The 17,129-nt window shown below is 44.2% G+C and overlaps 1 protein-coding gene across 3 annotated transcripts in view; it reads left to right on the top strand.

Moving 5' to 3' along the window:
* CRTC3 (CREB regulated transcription coactivator 3) overlaps positions 1 to 17,129 on the top strand; it is a 112,963-nt gene that overhangs the window by 73,001 nt on the left and 22,833 nt on the right. For 2 of the 3 annotated variants that reach the window (XM_066354851.1, XM_066354850.1), the window contains exons 4-7: positions 4,219 to 4,280; positions 6,081 to 6,143; positions 8,210 to 8,310; positions 15,079 to 15,114. In XM_066354851.1, the coding sequence (XP_066210948.1) occupies positions 4,219 to 4,280; positions 6,081 to 6,143; positions 8,210 to 8,310; positions 15,079 to 15,114 (262 nt within the window). The remainder of the gene's footprint in view (positions 1 to 4,218; positions 4,281 to 6,080; positions 6,144 to 8,209; positions 8,311 to 15,078; positions 15,115 to 17,129) is intronic. The other variant, XM_066354852.1, reaches the window with a different exon arrangement.

The raw sequence follows: 17,129 nt of genomic DNA, 5'->3' as shown, positions 1-17,129 counted from the left end.
GGAGACTCCTGCAGTGGGTAGCCGTCACCACAGGCAGCTGGTGCGGAAAGCTTGGCAGTTGGCATGGGTGGGCACCACAAGCAAAGATCAGGGAACTGCCCAGCAGGACTCTGGCCTGGGCCGCACTCAGGCTGCTAGTTCTGGGAGAGGGGGGAGGGGTCTGGGCTTGCAAATAGAGTAGGAGCTCTTCCACCTTCCACAGCTGCTCAGGTCTTCAGCAGCCTCCCTTACACCTCTCTCCTCACTCCTCACGGGCAGCAAATCTGTATTCCAGACACCATCTTGTTGAATTCCTGAGCTAGTAACATACATTTATAGCCAATATAATAGTATCTCAGACCTGTGAGTGATACATTGAAAAATAAAGGCAACACTGATGAATCATAGAAAACACCTTCCTCCCATCCAAGTGCTAACCAGGGACAGACCTTGCTTAGCTTCTGAGATCAGACGAGATCAGGCGCGTTCAGAGTGGTATGGCCAAGACAGAAAATGCCTTCCTCTAAAAGAGATGTGTTTTTAGAGAGTAAAACAAATGTTTAGAACATATCTGATTTGAGCATGCATCTAGGAAACCAGTGTGAACTGCTGTGAAGAGATGCCTTCAGACCTGCCAGTTGGGAATGGCTCTCCTCTTTGGAATAGGCCTTGCTTTGATTCTTTTCATACAAAGAGATGAGCATTTTAGGATACTTGTTTATGGATATTGGTTTATAGAATGCTGTTTCTTTGAAATGCAGGGTCTGTTACATTTGAGAAATACTGCACTCACCTTCTTGGAACTTCTGTTAATATCAGGGCCCTGGAAGTCCTGCAGTTATTAAGAAACTTCTTACCTTTAACCCATGGTTTCCAAAATTTATCTGATTACAAAACCCAGTTTTTACCTCACACCCATTAGAAATTTTCATCTCAGAGGACAAGAAAATTCTGGTTTTTAAAATTTTAAGGGAAAAATATTCAGACTTCAAATTCTCCTTGCCACCTATTTGTCACTCATGTGCTGAGGGACACAAGAGGATGCCACTCATATACCTCCCCTAACATTTCACTTTCAGATGTGTTCTGCAGGACAGAGTGAAGGTAAAAGGACAGAGGAAGAAGAGAGATGGTGAGAGCACGGTTTAAAAATTAGGAAGGACCCAAATTGTGACCGGTTTTATATGATTAAATCTGACCCTGGGACTCAGCTTGGTAGGTGGGTTCTATTAAGCAAACTCCAAGTTTACTTATCCCACCAGCTGCATGAAAGGTCACAGGCCTGCCCCACAAACTCTGTTCCTGGTACAACAGGGTTCCAGAGGTTGGGAGAGAAAATGGCAGCCCCCAGGCTGCGTGCAGAGGGCCATTCCTGAACCCTGCTCCAGGTGCACTTACCACATGGGAACAGGAAGCCAAAAGAAGAACCCCACTGGGCTCACCAGCCATGGGGCAGGCAGCATGAAAAAGACAGGGTGAGACTTGTTTGGAGCTTCTGTGGCTCAGTGACCCCACCCATGGGTGAACAGGCCAGCAGATGTTTTTTCTTATCAACAGAAGAGCTACTCCCCTTCCTTTGGGGAAGAGTGAGTAAGAACTTTCCCTCTAATACTCCCCGGGTAAGAAAGGAGTAGGAGTCCCCTCGTCCATGGATGAAGGCAGGACCATGAGAAGGATTTTCCTCTATAGGACTGCAGTCGCTTGGGAAGAGAAAGAACAGACAGGGGTGACTCTGAGGTTCCCAACAAGAGCACCAGGTGGATGGCATCCTCCATTGAGCATGATAGACTAACATTAACATCAGAAAGGCTAAAATGCTGACTATACCTCCGTATTGAAATAATCTGTGTTTGATCATTATATTACTATTGAACCACTGCATTCTGATTTGTATTATCCGACTGGACAATTAGATTTAATGACTTCAAGAACGGCAGGATGCAGAGAGAAGTGGTTAACTTCTGTTTTCTGAAATTAAGGTTTTCTGGACAGAGATTCATCAAACTCTAAAGAAAAGAGATGGCCCTGGCCGGTTGGCTCAGCGGTAGAGCGTCGGCCTGGCGTGCGGGGGACTCGGGTTCGATTCCCAGCCAGGGCACATAGGAGAAGCGCCCATTTGCTTCTCCACCCCCACCCCCTCCTTCCTCTCTGTCTCTCTCTTCCTCTCCTGCAGCCAAGGCTCCATTGGAGCAAAGATGGCCTGGGCGCTGGGGATGGCTCCTTGGCCTCTGCCCTAGGCGCTAGAGTGGCTCTGGTCGCGGCAGAGCGACGCCCCGGAGGGACAGAGCATTGCCCCCTGGTGGGCGTGCCAGGTGGATCCCGGTCGGGCGCATGTGGGAGTCTGTCTGACTGTCTCTCCCCGTTTCCAGCTTCAGAAAAATACAAAAAAAAAAAAAAGAAAAAAAAAAAAAGAAAAGAGAAAGAGAACCATAAGTTGACATTTAGTAGCTGCTGCCTAATCGCTCTGCCAACTAAAATGCTGATGTGTTTCAGCTCCCAGAGGGCCTTCTTATTTCTTTACCACCCTTTCTTCTGTCTCCTACGATGGTCTCTTCTAATCTGTACTTCATATAGTTAAACCTAATAGTTAATATTTAAGAAGTGGCTGTCTTTTGAAACTTTGATTGACTCAGATTAAGAAATAAGATAACTAGGCCCTGGCTGGTTGGCTCAGCGGTAGAGCGTCGGCCTGGCGTGCGGGGGACCCGGGTTCGATTCCCGGCCAGGGCACATAGGAGAAGCGCCCATTTGCGTCTCCACCCCCACCCCCCTCCTTCCTCTCTGTCTCTCTCTTCCCCTCCCGCAGCCAAGGCTCCATTGGAGCAAAGATGGCCCGGGCGCTGGGGATGGCTCCTTGGCCTCTGCCCCAGGCGCTAGAGTGGCTCTGGTCGCGGCAGAGCAACGCCCCGGAGGGGCAGAGCATCGCCTCCTGGTGGGCAGAGCATCGCCCCTGGTGGGCGTGCCGGGTGGATCCCGGTCGGGCGCATGCGGGAGTCTGTCTGACTGTCTCTCCCCGTTTCCAGCTTAAGAAAAAGAAAAAGAAAAAAAAAGAAATAAGATAACTAGACATGACAAAACTAAGACACAAAAAGTGAAACTTGGGATCAAAATGCTTCTCCTGGCCAAGGAATCATTTCACACCAAATCATTGAGAGTTCATTAGTTTAGTGACCACACTGTAGTAATACCAGGTTCTGTGAGGGCCAGCCTAGCCTGCAAGTCGGTCTCTTCTCCATCAAGGGTCCCATTTCCTCCTGAATCCAAACATGATGGCCTATTTTGTAGAGAATCATTGAGGATTTTTTAACAGGGAATAATATGATTAAATTATTTCAGAAGACAGTTCTTTGGGTGTGATTGACTAGATTAATCAAAATATCTCTGTTAATTTCTTCAAGAAGTTTCTCTTGTTTCTCAGTTTTTGCCAACAAATCAACACCACCAACAATGACCTTCTCCAGTGCAGATAATTGTGTATTGTGGAGGTGCACGTTTGTGTCTCTATACCTCTGGAACATGTGGTAGGGCAGGTGAAGCCCACTGAAGAACATAGAATTCATGAAACAGAACCCCTGACCACATAGGGAAGTTTACATTTCTCTACAGTCTAATGCAGCTCTCCTTTGGCTATAAGTAACAGGAACCTTCCTTAACTTGTGTAAAGGAAATTTATTGGCTTATATCACCCAAAGGCTAGATCCAGGGTTCAAACAACAGCATTGAGACTCTGTCTCTGTGAAATACCACATCTGTGTTGATGTCATGCATAGACAAGCTTTCACTACCTCAATTGGGGGAATTCCCTTTTCAAACTCTCAATAGCACTCTTTGGTCCTGTTTGTATCATAAGCCCATTCCTGAACAATCACTATTCCCCGAGAAGTAAGGTACCTGACTGGAAAGACTGGACCTGGGTCCCTCCCATGGGTCAGGGAGGCCTGTACAGAACAATAGCCTTACCAGGTTTGAGGTGGGGTGGAGGGAGTTGTTAAAAACAAAAGCTGCTAGGCAGACATAAAGTATAAACACCCCACATGAATCATGCAAAGACGGCACTGTTTAGGAGATAGCTGTGGACTCTCCAGAGGAAGTTGGTAAGAGAAAGCCTGGAGGAAGAGTGAGTGGGTGTAAAAATGAAGATAAGAAACCAAAACTCAGTTGTTTAACTCCATAATTCCTGTGTCTTCATTCTGCTTCTCCTTTTCATTAAGTTTATATTTCCTTTATTAAATTTTTTACTTTGATGGTAGTACTTTTGGAGCCAGTTATTCCTCCCAGCACCTTGATGAGAGTTGGCCAAGGTAAGCAAGCCCTGGTTTAAAGATACGATGGGCATATTTTAATTTTGGATGCTTTCACTTTATTTTATCTACCTTTAACAGTGTTTTAGAAATTCCTAATGTAAAGCATAGAATTTTATTTGCTTTTATAAAATTTAAGTCTTCTCATGTGTAATCATAGGCTTAGAGGAAAGTCTAAAATGAAGTTATCTAAATAAAGCTAGATCTTCACTTTTAAAACCAAGTAGAAATACATTTTGAGTACATTTACCAATAGAATACTCTTGATTTGTAATTCTTATATTCAAGACATGGAAAAGCAAATGCCTGTCCTCAGGTTGTTTAGGAAGCTGTGGGAAGGAATAAAAGCTGTAGTAAGCGTCCAAAGTGGTCATCTGGGCCCTGGCCGGTTGGCTCAGTGGTAGAGTGTTGGCCTGGCGTGCGGAAGTCCCGGGTTCGATTCCCAGCCAGGGCACACAGGAGAGGCGCCCATCTGCTTCTCCACCCCTCCCCCTCTCCTTCCTCTCTGTCTCTTTCTTCCCCTCCTGCAGCTGAGGCTCCATTGGAGCAAAAGATGGCCCGGGCGCTGGGGATGGCTCCATGGCCTCTGCCCCAGGCACTGGAATGGCTCTGGTCGCAACAGAGCGATGCCTCAGATGGGCAGAGCATCGCCCCCTGGTGGGCATGCTGGGTGGATCCCGGTCGGGCGCATGCGGGAGTCTGTCTGACTGCCTCTCCATTTCCAACTTCAGAAAAATACACAAAAAACAAAACAAAACAAAGTGGTCATCTGCCCAGTGGATTTGATCCAGGGTCTCTGAATATTTTGATATAAAGAGGTTATATATCAAATAAAAAAGTATTTTAATATAGAGGGTAACAATATAAAATTGATGAAGAAGACTGCTACATCCACTATGTGGTATCATTCTCAGATCAAGTCAGATTTAGGAGTCATTTCAAATGTACATATTGAAAACATTTAGCTCTCTGGGTTGAGGGTTGCTCTCATCCATTCTCTGGGCACATCCTGTATAAGTACTTCGTGCTAACCGATTGCGCTACTGGATGGGCACATCCTAACCAAGCACTTACTGTGGATGAGGTAAGCAGGACCTGGGAAAGGTCCAGATGAAGATGGGCAATAGCTGACCCTACCTCAAGTAGGTTTTCAGCTACCCTCCAGAATCTTGGGGAGCCAGCCCAAGGTTGTAGGATAAATACAGTGTTTTAAATCATAAAAAGATATCTCCAAACTGATACTTTAAAATTTGTATCCAAGAAAAAAAAAGTCTTATGCTTTCTAGAGCACTGGGGTCATAAACTGGGTAACTTTAACAGTTACATTTCTGTTCCTGGCCACCTGTGTGGGGATGCACAGTTTTTGCATTTGGGATTGCCACAGCAACCCCTGCACACACACACTGGTTATGTGATGAGGGGTAATTTTTTACACATCTGGGGTAAGGTCTCTTATGCCCTAGAGAGGAATTGATAATAGATTTGAACTATTTCCAAAGGTATTCAAATGTGCTTGTTTGCCCACACTTTTAAAAACTTTTTATATACCCAGCTAGCTAATCACATTCCCATGAGTTTGTGGTAGTTTTTTGTCATAGAAATCAGGAATTGTAGGAATGGAGAGATCATTCAGTCCGACCTCATTTTCACAATGATGAGCAAAATGAGCATTTTGATGTACAGCCTCAGATGTACAGCCAGGTGAACAGAAGAGTCAGTTCTCAGACTCGGGTCTGAGTCTCTCCTTTGATTCTTGTGGATTGAACTCCTTTTGTTTTTATGTCATTCTGGTTTTTAAAGGCAGCAGCCTCCTTGGAAAGAAGAAAAGCATCCTGGGTTCAGGCTGACATCTGCACTTAACAGGTACACGCATTGTGTCCTAGCAGAAATAACTTTTACAGACAACCAATCCATTTGATTGATAGTCTTTGTATATTATCTAGTTGCCAGAGTCTGTTCCTATCAGTTGTGTTTATTTGAAGTACTAAGCAAACCTCACATCCCCCACCATTTATTGAATGTCCACAGAGGACAGAATAACACATTTTAAGAACGTGAGGTCTGGAATGGGACTACAGTGTTTGCCTCTTACTATGTGACCTTGAACAAGTTAACTTCTCTGTGCCTCAGTTTACTCATCTGGAAAAGGGAAACAATAATACCTATATCAAAGGATAGTTGTGAAGATTAAATAAGATAATTTATGGGAATGGTAGGTATTCACTGAATAAACGTTTGCTGTTAGAATCACTTCGGGCCAGGCTCCAGTGGTCATTGTTTCCATCCTGATAACATTCTGTAAGAAGGAGGGCATTTTTTTTGTTGTAGTTCTAAGAGATTAATGACTTGTCCAAGACCACTTAGCTCAGATGTGATGAAACTAGGATTTGAAAAAAGACAAAAACCTTTTTATTGTGAAAAATTTTAAACATAGACAAAAAGGGAAAGTTATAAGAAGTCCCTGTGCTCATCCTTCAGTTCTAGTCCTTCGCGTTCTGTCAGTCTCGTTTCTTCTCTTCCCACCCCCACTTCACCGGCAGCTCGGTTAGTCTTTCTCCTATTAATATATCTAACAGTATAAGGCTGATAACATTTAAAAAAGAAACACAACCACAATGCCATTATTACACTTAACAAATTAACCATAACTTATTAATATTATCTAATACCAATTTATAGCCCAGTTTCCCCAGGGAACGCCCCTCTTGTTGCTAGATGGGATGCTGCCCCATTTGTAGATCACTTAATAAAGCCAATTAGATCTTGAAAAAGGAGAACAAATTTTCCCTTTCGTCTCTCTGCATCTGATGCTCTCTGTTGAGTCTCTTTGACTCCGAAGGAGCTGGGTTTGCATTCAGGGTTCTCTGATTCCAGAGTCCATGCTCGCCGTAGGCAAGTTCTGAACTATTTCTCCCTCACCTGAGCCCTACACCATCATGGTGCAGTCAAGCCACGGGAGACCATCACCTGGAACACACCACAGAGAAGCATTTTAGGTTGATTTGAAGTCCACAGGTTCTTTTTCTGGCAGACAGATTGTGCGTGAGGCAACTACCATCTCTTGGAATCGAGACTGGGTGCACATTGGAGCTGTTGGGGAATTTTAGAACTATGCTCTTGATCAGTGGTTCCTGAGTGTTTTGTCCTCGGACTCCTGTACCACCTTAAAAATCGTTGAGACCCTAGAGTGTCTGTTTATGTGGATGTAGCTGTTGGTGTTTAGCTATTGATATTAGAAATCAAATGGAGAGATTTTTAAACATTACTAATTAGTAATGTTTAAATGAATTTAAAAATAGCAAAATATAAATAATAAGCCCATTGTATGTTAACATAAATATTGTTTTAAGAAAGTTATATTTTCCAAAACAAAAAAATTATTGAGAAGAAGGGCGTGATTATCCCTTTTACAAATCTCTTGACGATAGCTGTGTATGCATTCAGTCGGTGACACCACATGTCACATAGCTACTCCAGAACTCTACTCTTCATCAGAGAATGAGTGAAAGGGCGAGAACGTTTTAGTATCAGCTGAAAGTCATCTTGACGTGCACTCTCCCTGAGAGGGTCTGAGAACTGCTGCTGTAGGTGATCCTTCATTCAGGAAGAGTTACTCTCAGTGGAGGAAGGATGGGCAGGTCTTAGAGGAAGCCACATATCCGAGGCCTTGTTGAAGTAGACCATTATGCTGGGCCATCGGCTTCAAGGTAGAAAGCTATGCGAGTACAAAGTAAAATCATCTTGGGTCTGGGTGATCTTCAGGGGCTGTTATTGAGGTAAGGGACAATGGGTTGGTCCAAACCCCCTATTTTATGGATTATTATAAATCATTATCCTTACCTTCTCTCCCATTGGTAATTGTCAGCAAAGAATATTGCATTTTCACTAAGGAAAAATAGATTTTCAGCCAGACTCTCTTCCTCACTTAGGACCAATTCTGATTCTGCTCTTCACACAAGTGCTCTGAGCACCAAGCCCCAGGACCCCTATGGAGGAGGGGGCCAGTCGGCCTGGCCGGCCCCATACATGGGTAAGACACACGGGCCCCCTGCCAACAGCAGCTGTGCTTTCTGTCTGTCCTACGGGGTCTCACGTGATGCCTGCAATTCTCCAGCATGGTGGTCTTCAGAGAAGAAGCTGGTGGGGAGTGGTGTGTGTGTCCATGGTGAAATGAGAATGGAGCTCATGAGGTCACCTACTTTGTTCCTGCATCTTTCATGGAAGATCCTCCCTCTTTGACATCTCTCAGCCCTCAAGTTTCCTTTCTTTCCCACCACACTCATCATTTTCATATGAACTCATCCTGTCTTTCTAGCTGGTCTCCTTATTTCCAGTCCTATATACATCTAATCCGGTCCCTCTGTGGGTTTTCTTTTTTTTTAATTTTTTTATTCATCTTACAGAGGAGAGGGAGAGACAGAGAGAGAAGGGGGGAGGAGCTGGAAGCATCAACTCCCATACATGCCTTGACCAGGCAAGCCCAGGGTTTTGAACCGGCGACCTCAGCATTTCCAGGTCGACGCTCTATCCACTGCGCCACCACAGGTCAGGCCTCTGTGGGTTTTCTTAAGGTCCTCTCTCCTCATCTAGGATATGAGCAAACTGAGAAATAAAATCAGAAGTGACAGACAGAGCTAAATATCATCTTATTAATAACAAGAGGATGTGGCCTCTCTGTGGGTCCATACCTATTATGCAAAATGAGGTCAACTATCCCAGTGGTGGGCAGCACTGGCCCAGGCTGGCAGCCATGGGAAGGCTGAGGTCAGACTGTAGGTCTGAGAAGAAGAGGGGCTGAGCTGGAGCTGGACATCACCTTCTCAGTTGTTCTCCATTTTGCTGGTTAGACCATTGTTCCCCCTCCCTTGGGCCAGAGTGAGTAGAGGGGAGGAGAGAACCAAGAGTGACCAGGAGTTGAGTGAGGCATCTTCATGCCATCTGCTTCTAGAGTGAACTCAAATCTGACTGTATTAGTCTCCTGCTTCAATCCTCAGTGCTACCCCCTCACCTCCAGGAGAGTCCACATTTCTCAGTCTGGAATGGTGGGAGCTCCGGGACCTGGCCTTCATCCACCCCCTCCCTTCTCACTTAGCAGCTTCACTCCCCAAGTCAGCCATGGGAACCACATTGAGTTCTACTGATGTTTCATCCTGTTCCCATCTCTGCCTCTCTTAACTCCCTCCTGGCCTACCTGCCCAACACCCTCAGCTTTGTCACCATTTCTCTGGAGCCATCCTTGACCTTCCTCTCTTTGCCAGCCCAGAACTGCCCTTGTCCTTCTAACATCCCAAAGCTTCTACATGTGGACAGCTCTCTCAGCACCTGTGTCTTTTGTGACTGCCTTTCTCATGGTTGTACTTCACCTCTTGTGCTCAGAGTAAATTTCTTGAAGTTCGCATCTTAATGGTCTTATTTCCAGCTCTGTCTGGCCCAGAGGAGCCCTCAATGATGGGAAAGTGTGGAGAAACTACACAGTGCTAGGTGTGCCAAGCACTTGCTAACATCTAACCGGCACAGGAAACAGGGCTGGTTCACTAAGACACAGTCCCAGCCTGCTTTTCTGAGGATTATAATCTAGTAAGAACAATGGCTTTGATTTATTCATTCCGTATGCCATTCTGTATTTCAGATTGACTCTTGTCCACAAACAGGAAGGACTATGTCTTAAAACAGGTGAATAAACCTTTAGCCAAGAGAACACCAGCTTTTCTGGTTTCTTTACTTTTTAGACAATTTACAGCCTAAATGGTCTGTTTCTTCCAAGAAAAACATTCCTGATCTTATTATCTTGCACATAGTAGGGATAGGACTTAACAATAATTGTTGCTATATTTGTCCCCTTGGTGCATTTCAGAGATTACTACATTTGCCTAAACACTTCTCTGCTTGTAAATTGTGAGAGCTTCTAGAATTGGCTAGATCCATCTAGCCATGTTTTCACACATAGGGAGAGGATAGTAAAGCTGGCAGTTATGTTGGAATTGGGTATGGTTTAGAGGAGTCAGTACCGGGGGAGGTAGAGTACTTGAGCTCAGGATCGGTAGAGGTGGGAAGGTATAAGCAAAGCCCAGGAGAAGCTGAGACTGTAGTCAGAGGGGGCCCTGTGACTATAGTACGGTTTCAGTCTCCCTGGACTGGGAGGGAACCAGTGGGTAGATTTTTACCCTGGAACCCAAATAAATAGTTGCAGTTCTGCCTCTGCCATTCCTTCTGGGCAACGTTTACTCTAAGAAGGGCCACAGGCCTAGAGAGAACAAGGAAGTCATAGGCAATTTAAGTAAGGTGCTTTTGAGGCTTGCGTGCAAAGAGAAAAGAAAGTAACTGAAGAAAGTGATTAATTGAGTGAAGTATTTATGCTAAGTGATGTTGCTTCTGAGGGAAGAGGTGAGAAATGTCAGAGATGTGAGGATGAATGAGAAAGGTAAAAAAAAAAAACACAAAAAAATGTGGATCCTTGTAGATGAGCAAAAACTGTGAGAGAAAGACATCTTGGAGAAGTCCTAGGTTGACTTGAGGATCATGATGGGCGCTCCTTGTCACCTCAGTAGTTCAACAGTGTTGGCCATAGTATTACGGCGGGAAGGTGGGCTGCCCTCCAGCTTGGACATCTAACCGCGTGGCTGCTTCTGCACAGTTGCCTTGCAAGTATCGCAGAACTCAGAAACACATCCAAATATGGCTGTGTTTACATGGGAAAGCCAGTGTGTTTAAAATGTTATTCAAGTCTCCAAGGATGAGAATTATTTCTGGAAATTATATTTGCTGGTGGGAGCTATTTTAAATAGTTTCATGCATTTTCCCCCTGTAATTCATTAAAGTTTTGCATTTTCTTTTCCTTTTCAATTTTAAAAATATCAACTAGCTCTGCAAAAAGGTATTTCTTATTATAGGACCAACCAAATAAAGTAAAGATTTACTAAGTGATGGGAAAATGTAATTGGAGCCCAGAATTGGGCTTCATAGCAGAAGCAATACCAACTGCTCTGCCGCTGGGAATCTTCCCTGAGCATATGATGTAACATCAGTTAATATTCCCACTCGTTGTTTTATTGTGAGTGAGTAATGAAGGAGCATCTGCTCATAGCTTAACTACATGAGCAATGAACTTGGATACATTCATGAGCAGAGGTTTGTATCCCTAGAAAATAAAGCCATTATTCTGATAGGTGTATAGTAATTTTCATAATGGTATTGCATTGCATGACAATTAGGCATAAGTGATCAGCAGTTGATATAAATGGCTCAAATAAACAAGATTTCTATAATTTCTCTCTTCCTGTTTAATAATCCATAATCTATAAAAAGAAATGTTGATCCTTTTCCTGGCAGCATGCGCAGTTTAATGATCATTTCACATACATACACACAGAGACAATTAAGGGCTCTCTGTGACACTTGCCCTGTCCCAGAGCCTAGGACTATTCCTTAATTGTCCTTGGCTCATGGCCAGCCTGGAACGGAGGGCCTGAGGGTGTGGGGAGCCTCATCCACTCAGCAGTCTCAGCACTAAGGGCTAAAAGAGTGCGGGGTGTTTGTCTTTTCTGCACCCAGAGCTCTAGAAGCTGAATATGGTCAACTTTGGGTCCTACAGCCCTGAGCTCCTCCCCTGGGACAGGTAGAGGCCTGGATATCAGTGACCTTTCACCAGGCAACACACTGTGGCCTGCATAGTTGGGAAAATTTTTTAAATACAAACCGCCCTGAAAGAAGTGAGCCTGGTCATAACACAGGAGGGAGAGGGGACAGGCACAAGCATTCCAGATCAGAAAGAGGGGCAAAAAGTGTCACCTAGATGGCAGGAGGCCCAGAGTGAGGAGGCTGAAGCCCCAGAGGCTTTTCTTCTTCTTTTTTCAATTGATTGACTTTTAGGGAGAGAGAGAGAGAGAGAGAGAGAGAAACATTGATTTTTGTTCCACTAATTTATACATTCATCGGTTGATTCCTGTATGTGCCCTGATTGGGGATCGAACCTACTGCCTTGGTTCTAACAATGCTCTAACCAACTGAGCTACCCAGCCAGGGCCCCCAGAGGTCTTTTAAAGGACCCAATATAGTTAAAGGATCCCCTTCTTGCTGCCACTCTACTCAATAAATCAAGACTGTGCTAGGAGTTATTTTAGCTTCATCAGGCATAGGAGAAGAGGGAACATGGACTCAGTGACACTGAGAAGGTCATCTCGGTGGCCGTGAGACCATGAGGTTTCTGGAACACAGATGCAGCCTTGGTCACTGCTGTGGCATCCCCTGTGGGACTAATGCAACTAATGCAAGTGACTGTCCTCTCTTTCCAGAGATCCAGTCACAACTTGTTCCCTTTTATTTGTAACCCTTTATTTATAGTTGTGTCCTGTGATATTTTTAATCCAGTAGTAAAAATCCTAGCTTGTGTATTTTGCTCAGTTAGTTAGTGTACACCAAGGAAACAAGAAATGAATGTTTCTCTCTCTCTCTCTCCTCTCTCAAGTCAATAAATAAAAATTTTTAAAAAATTTTATTCCCAGCCCCAACACCACTCAGTAGCCAAGTCCTTCTCAGTCTACCCCTGCGGTGCCTCAACCTGCACTCTTTTCTCTACTCATTTCCTGCCTTCGGCCTGGAGTGTTCTATTGGTTTCCACCTGATCTCCCTGTCTTTAGGCGTCCTCCTTTCCTTCTCACACTGTGCTGTCAGAACAATCTCTCTAAAGCTTAGTTGAATTGTGTCACTGCTCTGCCTGAGCCCCGTGTTCCCTGCTCCATGCTGGCTTACTGGCAGACTCTCTCAGTGAAGCCTCATCTCCCCCTCCTCCCATCCTGTGCTCTGGCCTCTCCCCCTCCTGTCTTCACACCTGTGCATCCCTTCCTACCTTACTCCCAAGTCTCTAAATCCCTCCACAGACACCACGTTGGGTATTCAGAAGGCACACAGGCCAGAGTTCTCGTCCTGAGCTTATACTTAGCAGTGTGATCTTGGGGGTTAGTATTAATAACTCCCTTATAGAGTTGCTCTGAGGATGACATGAGATCATCTGTGTAAAGGCCCAGCACACAGTAAGCGGGCAGTAATGTTAGCTGTTGTTATTATCATCTTCCTCGTTATTGTCAGTGTCTAATTCAGATGCCACCGCTTCTGTAAAGCCTTCCTTCTGTTCCAGTCTGACGGAGAGGGTGACACTAGTGGACTGTCATGTGGAATGTCTGCTTAGCACTCAGGCAGTTTCACAAGGTAGCCCTCAGCTGAGTCTTCATGTTTCAGGGACAAGTCAGCTTTGCTAATTAAACCCAGAATGATTGGTGTCTTGCCCTGGCTGTATAGCTCAGTTGGTTAGAGCGTTGTTCCAAAGCACAGAGGTTGCCAGTTCGATCCTTGGTCAGGACACATACAGGAACAGGTTGATGTTCCTGTCTCTTTCTCTCTCTCTTCCTCTCTCACTAAAATCAATAAATAAAAAATAAATGTTTGGTGTCTTGATGAGAAAGAGAACCAATACCAGATTGTCAAAATCGCTTCCATGTTCTCTCTTCTCACTGCCACCTGGCCACATGCAGCATTTAGTGCAGGGACTTAATATATGTTGAGCAAATGATTATTAGATATTTAGTTTAAGTTTTTATGGACTAATCAGGTTAACTTACAGATTAAACTTAACCAGAGACATGTAAACTTTAAGTAAGCTTATATTTAAAGGCTTAGAATATAAAATGTTTTCTTGATTTTATGCTGAAAACCACTTGATATATCTGATGCCTCCAAGGAGAATAGTAACCTCACATTCTTGGTTTTAGAATAGAATAGTTGGATAACTGTGCTTGTCATCAGTGACATAGTTTATGGATTAAAAATATTTTATTCAGCCAGAATTTATTCAAAGTCAAAATTTTAAAGCGTTGTGGCCCTGGCCAGTTGGCTCAGCGGTAGAGCGTTGGCCTGGCGTGCGGGGACCCAGGTTCGATTCCCAGCCAGGGCACATAGGAGAAGCGCCCATTTGCTTCTCCACCCACCCCCTCCTTCCTCTCTGTCTCTCTCTTCCCCTCCCGCAGCCGAGGCTCCATTGGAGCAGAGATGGCCCGGGCGCTGGGGATGGCTCCTTGGCCTCTGCCCCAGGCACTAGAGTGGCTCTGGTTGCGGCAGAGTGACGCCCCGGAGGGGCAGAGCATCGCCCCCTGGTGGGCAGAGCGTCGCCCCTGGTGGGCATGCCGGGTGGATTCCGGTCGGGCGCATGTGGGAGTCTGTCTGACTGCCTCCCTGTTTCTAGCTTCAGAAAAATACAAAAAAAAAAAAATATATATATATATATATAACTTGACTCTTTGCAATAAATATATATACATATATATATATATTGTGTGTGTGTGTGTAACAACATAGAGCATGGCGCTTCTGGTTCATTCCTCCAGGCCCTCATGGTGAGTGGGAGGCAGACTGCTGGAGTTACCTGCCCTTCCCTGTGATAGAGCATTTGGAAGAGGTTTCGAGCCTTACTTCTTTACTTTGTAAAGAGGTTTTTACTTTGAATAGAGGACTCAGGCTTTATAAATTGTTCTTCTGTTGAGGACAGAGGCAGTAAGATAATTTAAGAATGAGATCATTTTAAAGGAGAAGAATAGTAGATGGTAACTAACTTTAGACTTTAAATTAGCCATATCTATCTTAATTTTTAACATAAATGCTAATGTACCTGAGATGAGCATCAACCAACATATCAAAATTGTTGGATTTTCAAAATTCTATTTCAAATCAGAAAGAGTGACTAATTCATGAATAAATAACAATGAATGTTAAAAAAACAACATAAAAGTATTTTTTTCTCTCCCACTAGGTTTCTGTGACGGTGAGAATGATGGGCATGGGGAAGGTATGGACTGATATTGCCACGGTGGTGGTGGGATGCTGACAGTAGTTTACGTAAAATACTTTCAGCATCGTCACTCATGTTTCAGAACTTCCCAAAATGCTGACAACTGCACATTGGTTTACTTTTCTGTGATGCTTTATAAAATTAGGGCTACCCATGACCAAGGCCATGAGAAAGGAAATGTATGGTGAGATGACAAAGGCTCCCCATCATCTGAGTCCCTCCAGTTCACAGTCACACTGTTGTGCAGGAAAGCAAACGTTATCATCACATGAAACTATTAATGAATTGGTCACTTAAACTATTAGTTATTCCAGTATTCCTCCCTCTTTAGCTGCCTATCTCTGCCCATTTAGAAAGTTTTGAGTGTTAGTGATTGATATAATAAATAAGCAATGCAAGGAAAATGCAAATTGGTTTGCAGAATGAAATTGCAGATGTTGCAGAAGATACTGAGTTTTTAAAAACTGATCACAATGAGTTGGAGATCTACTGAAATGATGCTCAAAGCCAGTGACACATGTGGGGTTGACACAGTTTGTGTATTTATTCAGTACCAGGCACTGTTTTATTTTCTCTAAATGTTCATAATCTGAAATTTAATTTTCACAATCTGCAACGTGAACAGCTAAATTAGGTCTATATGTCGCAGAGCTAAGGATGGGGGGGAGGGGGGAGTATGATACATGAGGCCTAATTCTCCAGCACTGTCCTCTATAGTCCTTTTCTAGACAAGCCAATTTAGGCCATGAATAAAATCACAAAAAGATGAAACATCAATAAACATTCACTAGGGCAGAAATAAATAATTGGCTTCAAGCTTTTCACATTCCCCCAGTGAATCCTGTGAGAAATTCCCAACCAATCTTGGATATGAAGAGGGACTAAAAACAATGAACTTCTCTAAGAACACAATCCTCTCTAAGTAAGGCCTTGGCATCAGCCCCAACCATATTCCTGTGATCAACCTCTTATGAGAAGTAGCCTTGAGTCATGAAGCCACCTCACTCAGCCCTTGAAACTTTTCCTATCATCCACCAGTGCCTTGAAGAGCAATTGTTTATTCTTGAGTGTCTCGTTGTATTGCTCTATAAAGACTCTCCAACCTATTATTCCTGCCTGCCAGTTTGGGAGTCTGCTGGAGGGCTAGTGTTTACCTGGCACTGTTTTCAGCATTCCCAAGCCAGGGGGTAAAATGAAGGCCCTGCCCTTGTGGAGTTCACATTTCTGAAGTAGTTTATATTAACCCTTTGAGTAGTACGAACGTTCATGTAGGTCCTCGTGCCTCCTGACCATCCAGAGTACAATCGTACAAAAGTTTTTATTTTAGAAATGTGTAAGGCAACATTTAAAAAAGGCAAATGTATGTTCTTCTTGTTTCCATAAATTGGTTGTCAAAAAACATGATTTTAAGTTAATAAAACTGTAACTGGAACTAATTTCATTTTTTGAAAAAAAATTCACTCCTGGGATCAGTAAGCATTAAAAATAACTCACTACTCAAAGGGTTAAGAGTCAGACTAGGTAGCATTTGAAGAAAAGAAAACCACACAAGGATGTTGGCAAAATAAGTTCTTCAGGAGAGAGTGGTTTAAATATCACAATTAATAGAGAGACCTGGGGTCCGGGCCAATTGGCTCAGTGGTAGAGTGTCAGCCTAGCATGTGGCTTTCCCAGGTTCAGTCAGGGCACACAGGAGAGGCGCCCATCTGCTTCTCCACCCATCCCCCTCTTGCTTCTCTCTCTCTCTCTCTCTCTCTCTCTCTCTCTCCCTCCCCCCTCCTGCAGCCATGGCTTGATTGGAGTGATTTGGCCCTAGGCACTGAGGATGGCTCCATGGTCTCTGCCTCAGGCGCTAAGAAGAGCTTGGTTGCAGAGCAACATTCAAATGGGCAGAGCATCGCCCCCTACTTGGCTTTCCGAGTGGATCCTGGTTGGGGTATATGTGGGAGTCTGTCTCTGCCTCCCCTCCTCTCACTGAGTTAAAAAAAAGGAGAGAGAAAGACTTGGAACGT

This window comes from Saccopteryx leptura, chromosome 13 (assembly GCF_036850995.1).
Source record: "Saccopteryx leptura isolate mSacLep1 chromosome 13, mSacLep1_pri_phased_curated, whole genome shotgun sequence".
Classification (NCBI taxonomy): domain Eukaryota; kingdom Metazoa; phylum Chordata; class Mammalia; order Chiroptera; family Emballonuridae; genus Saccopteryx; species Saccopteryx leptura.
The sequence above is the reverse complement of the archived record's forward strand: the minus strand, read 5'-3'. Positions and strand labels throughout refer to the sequence as shown.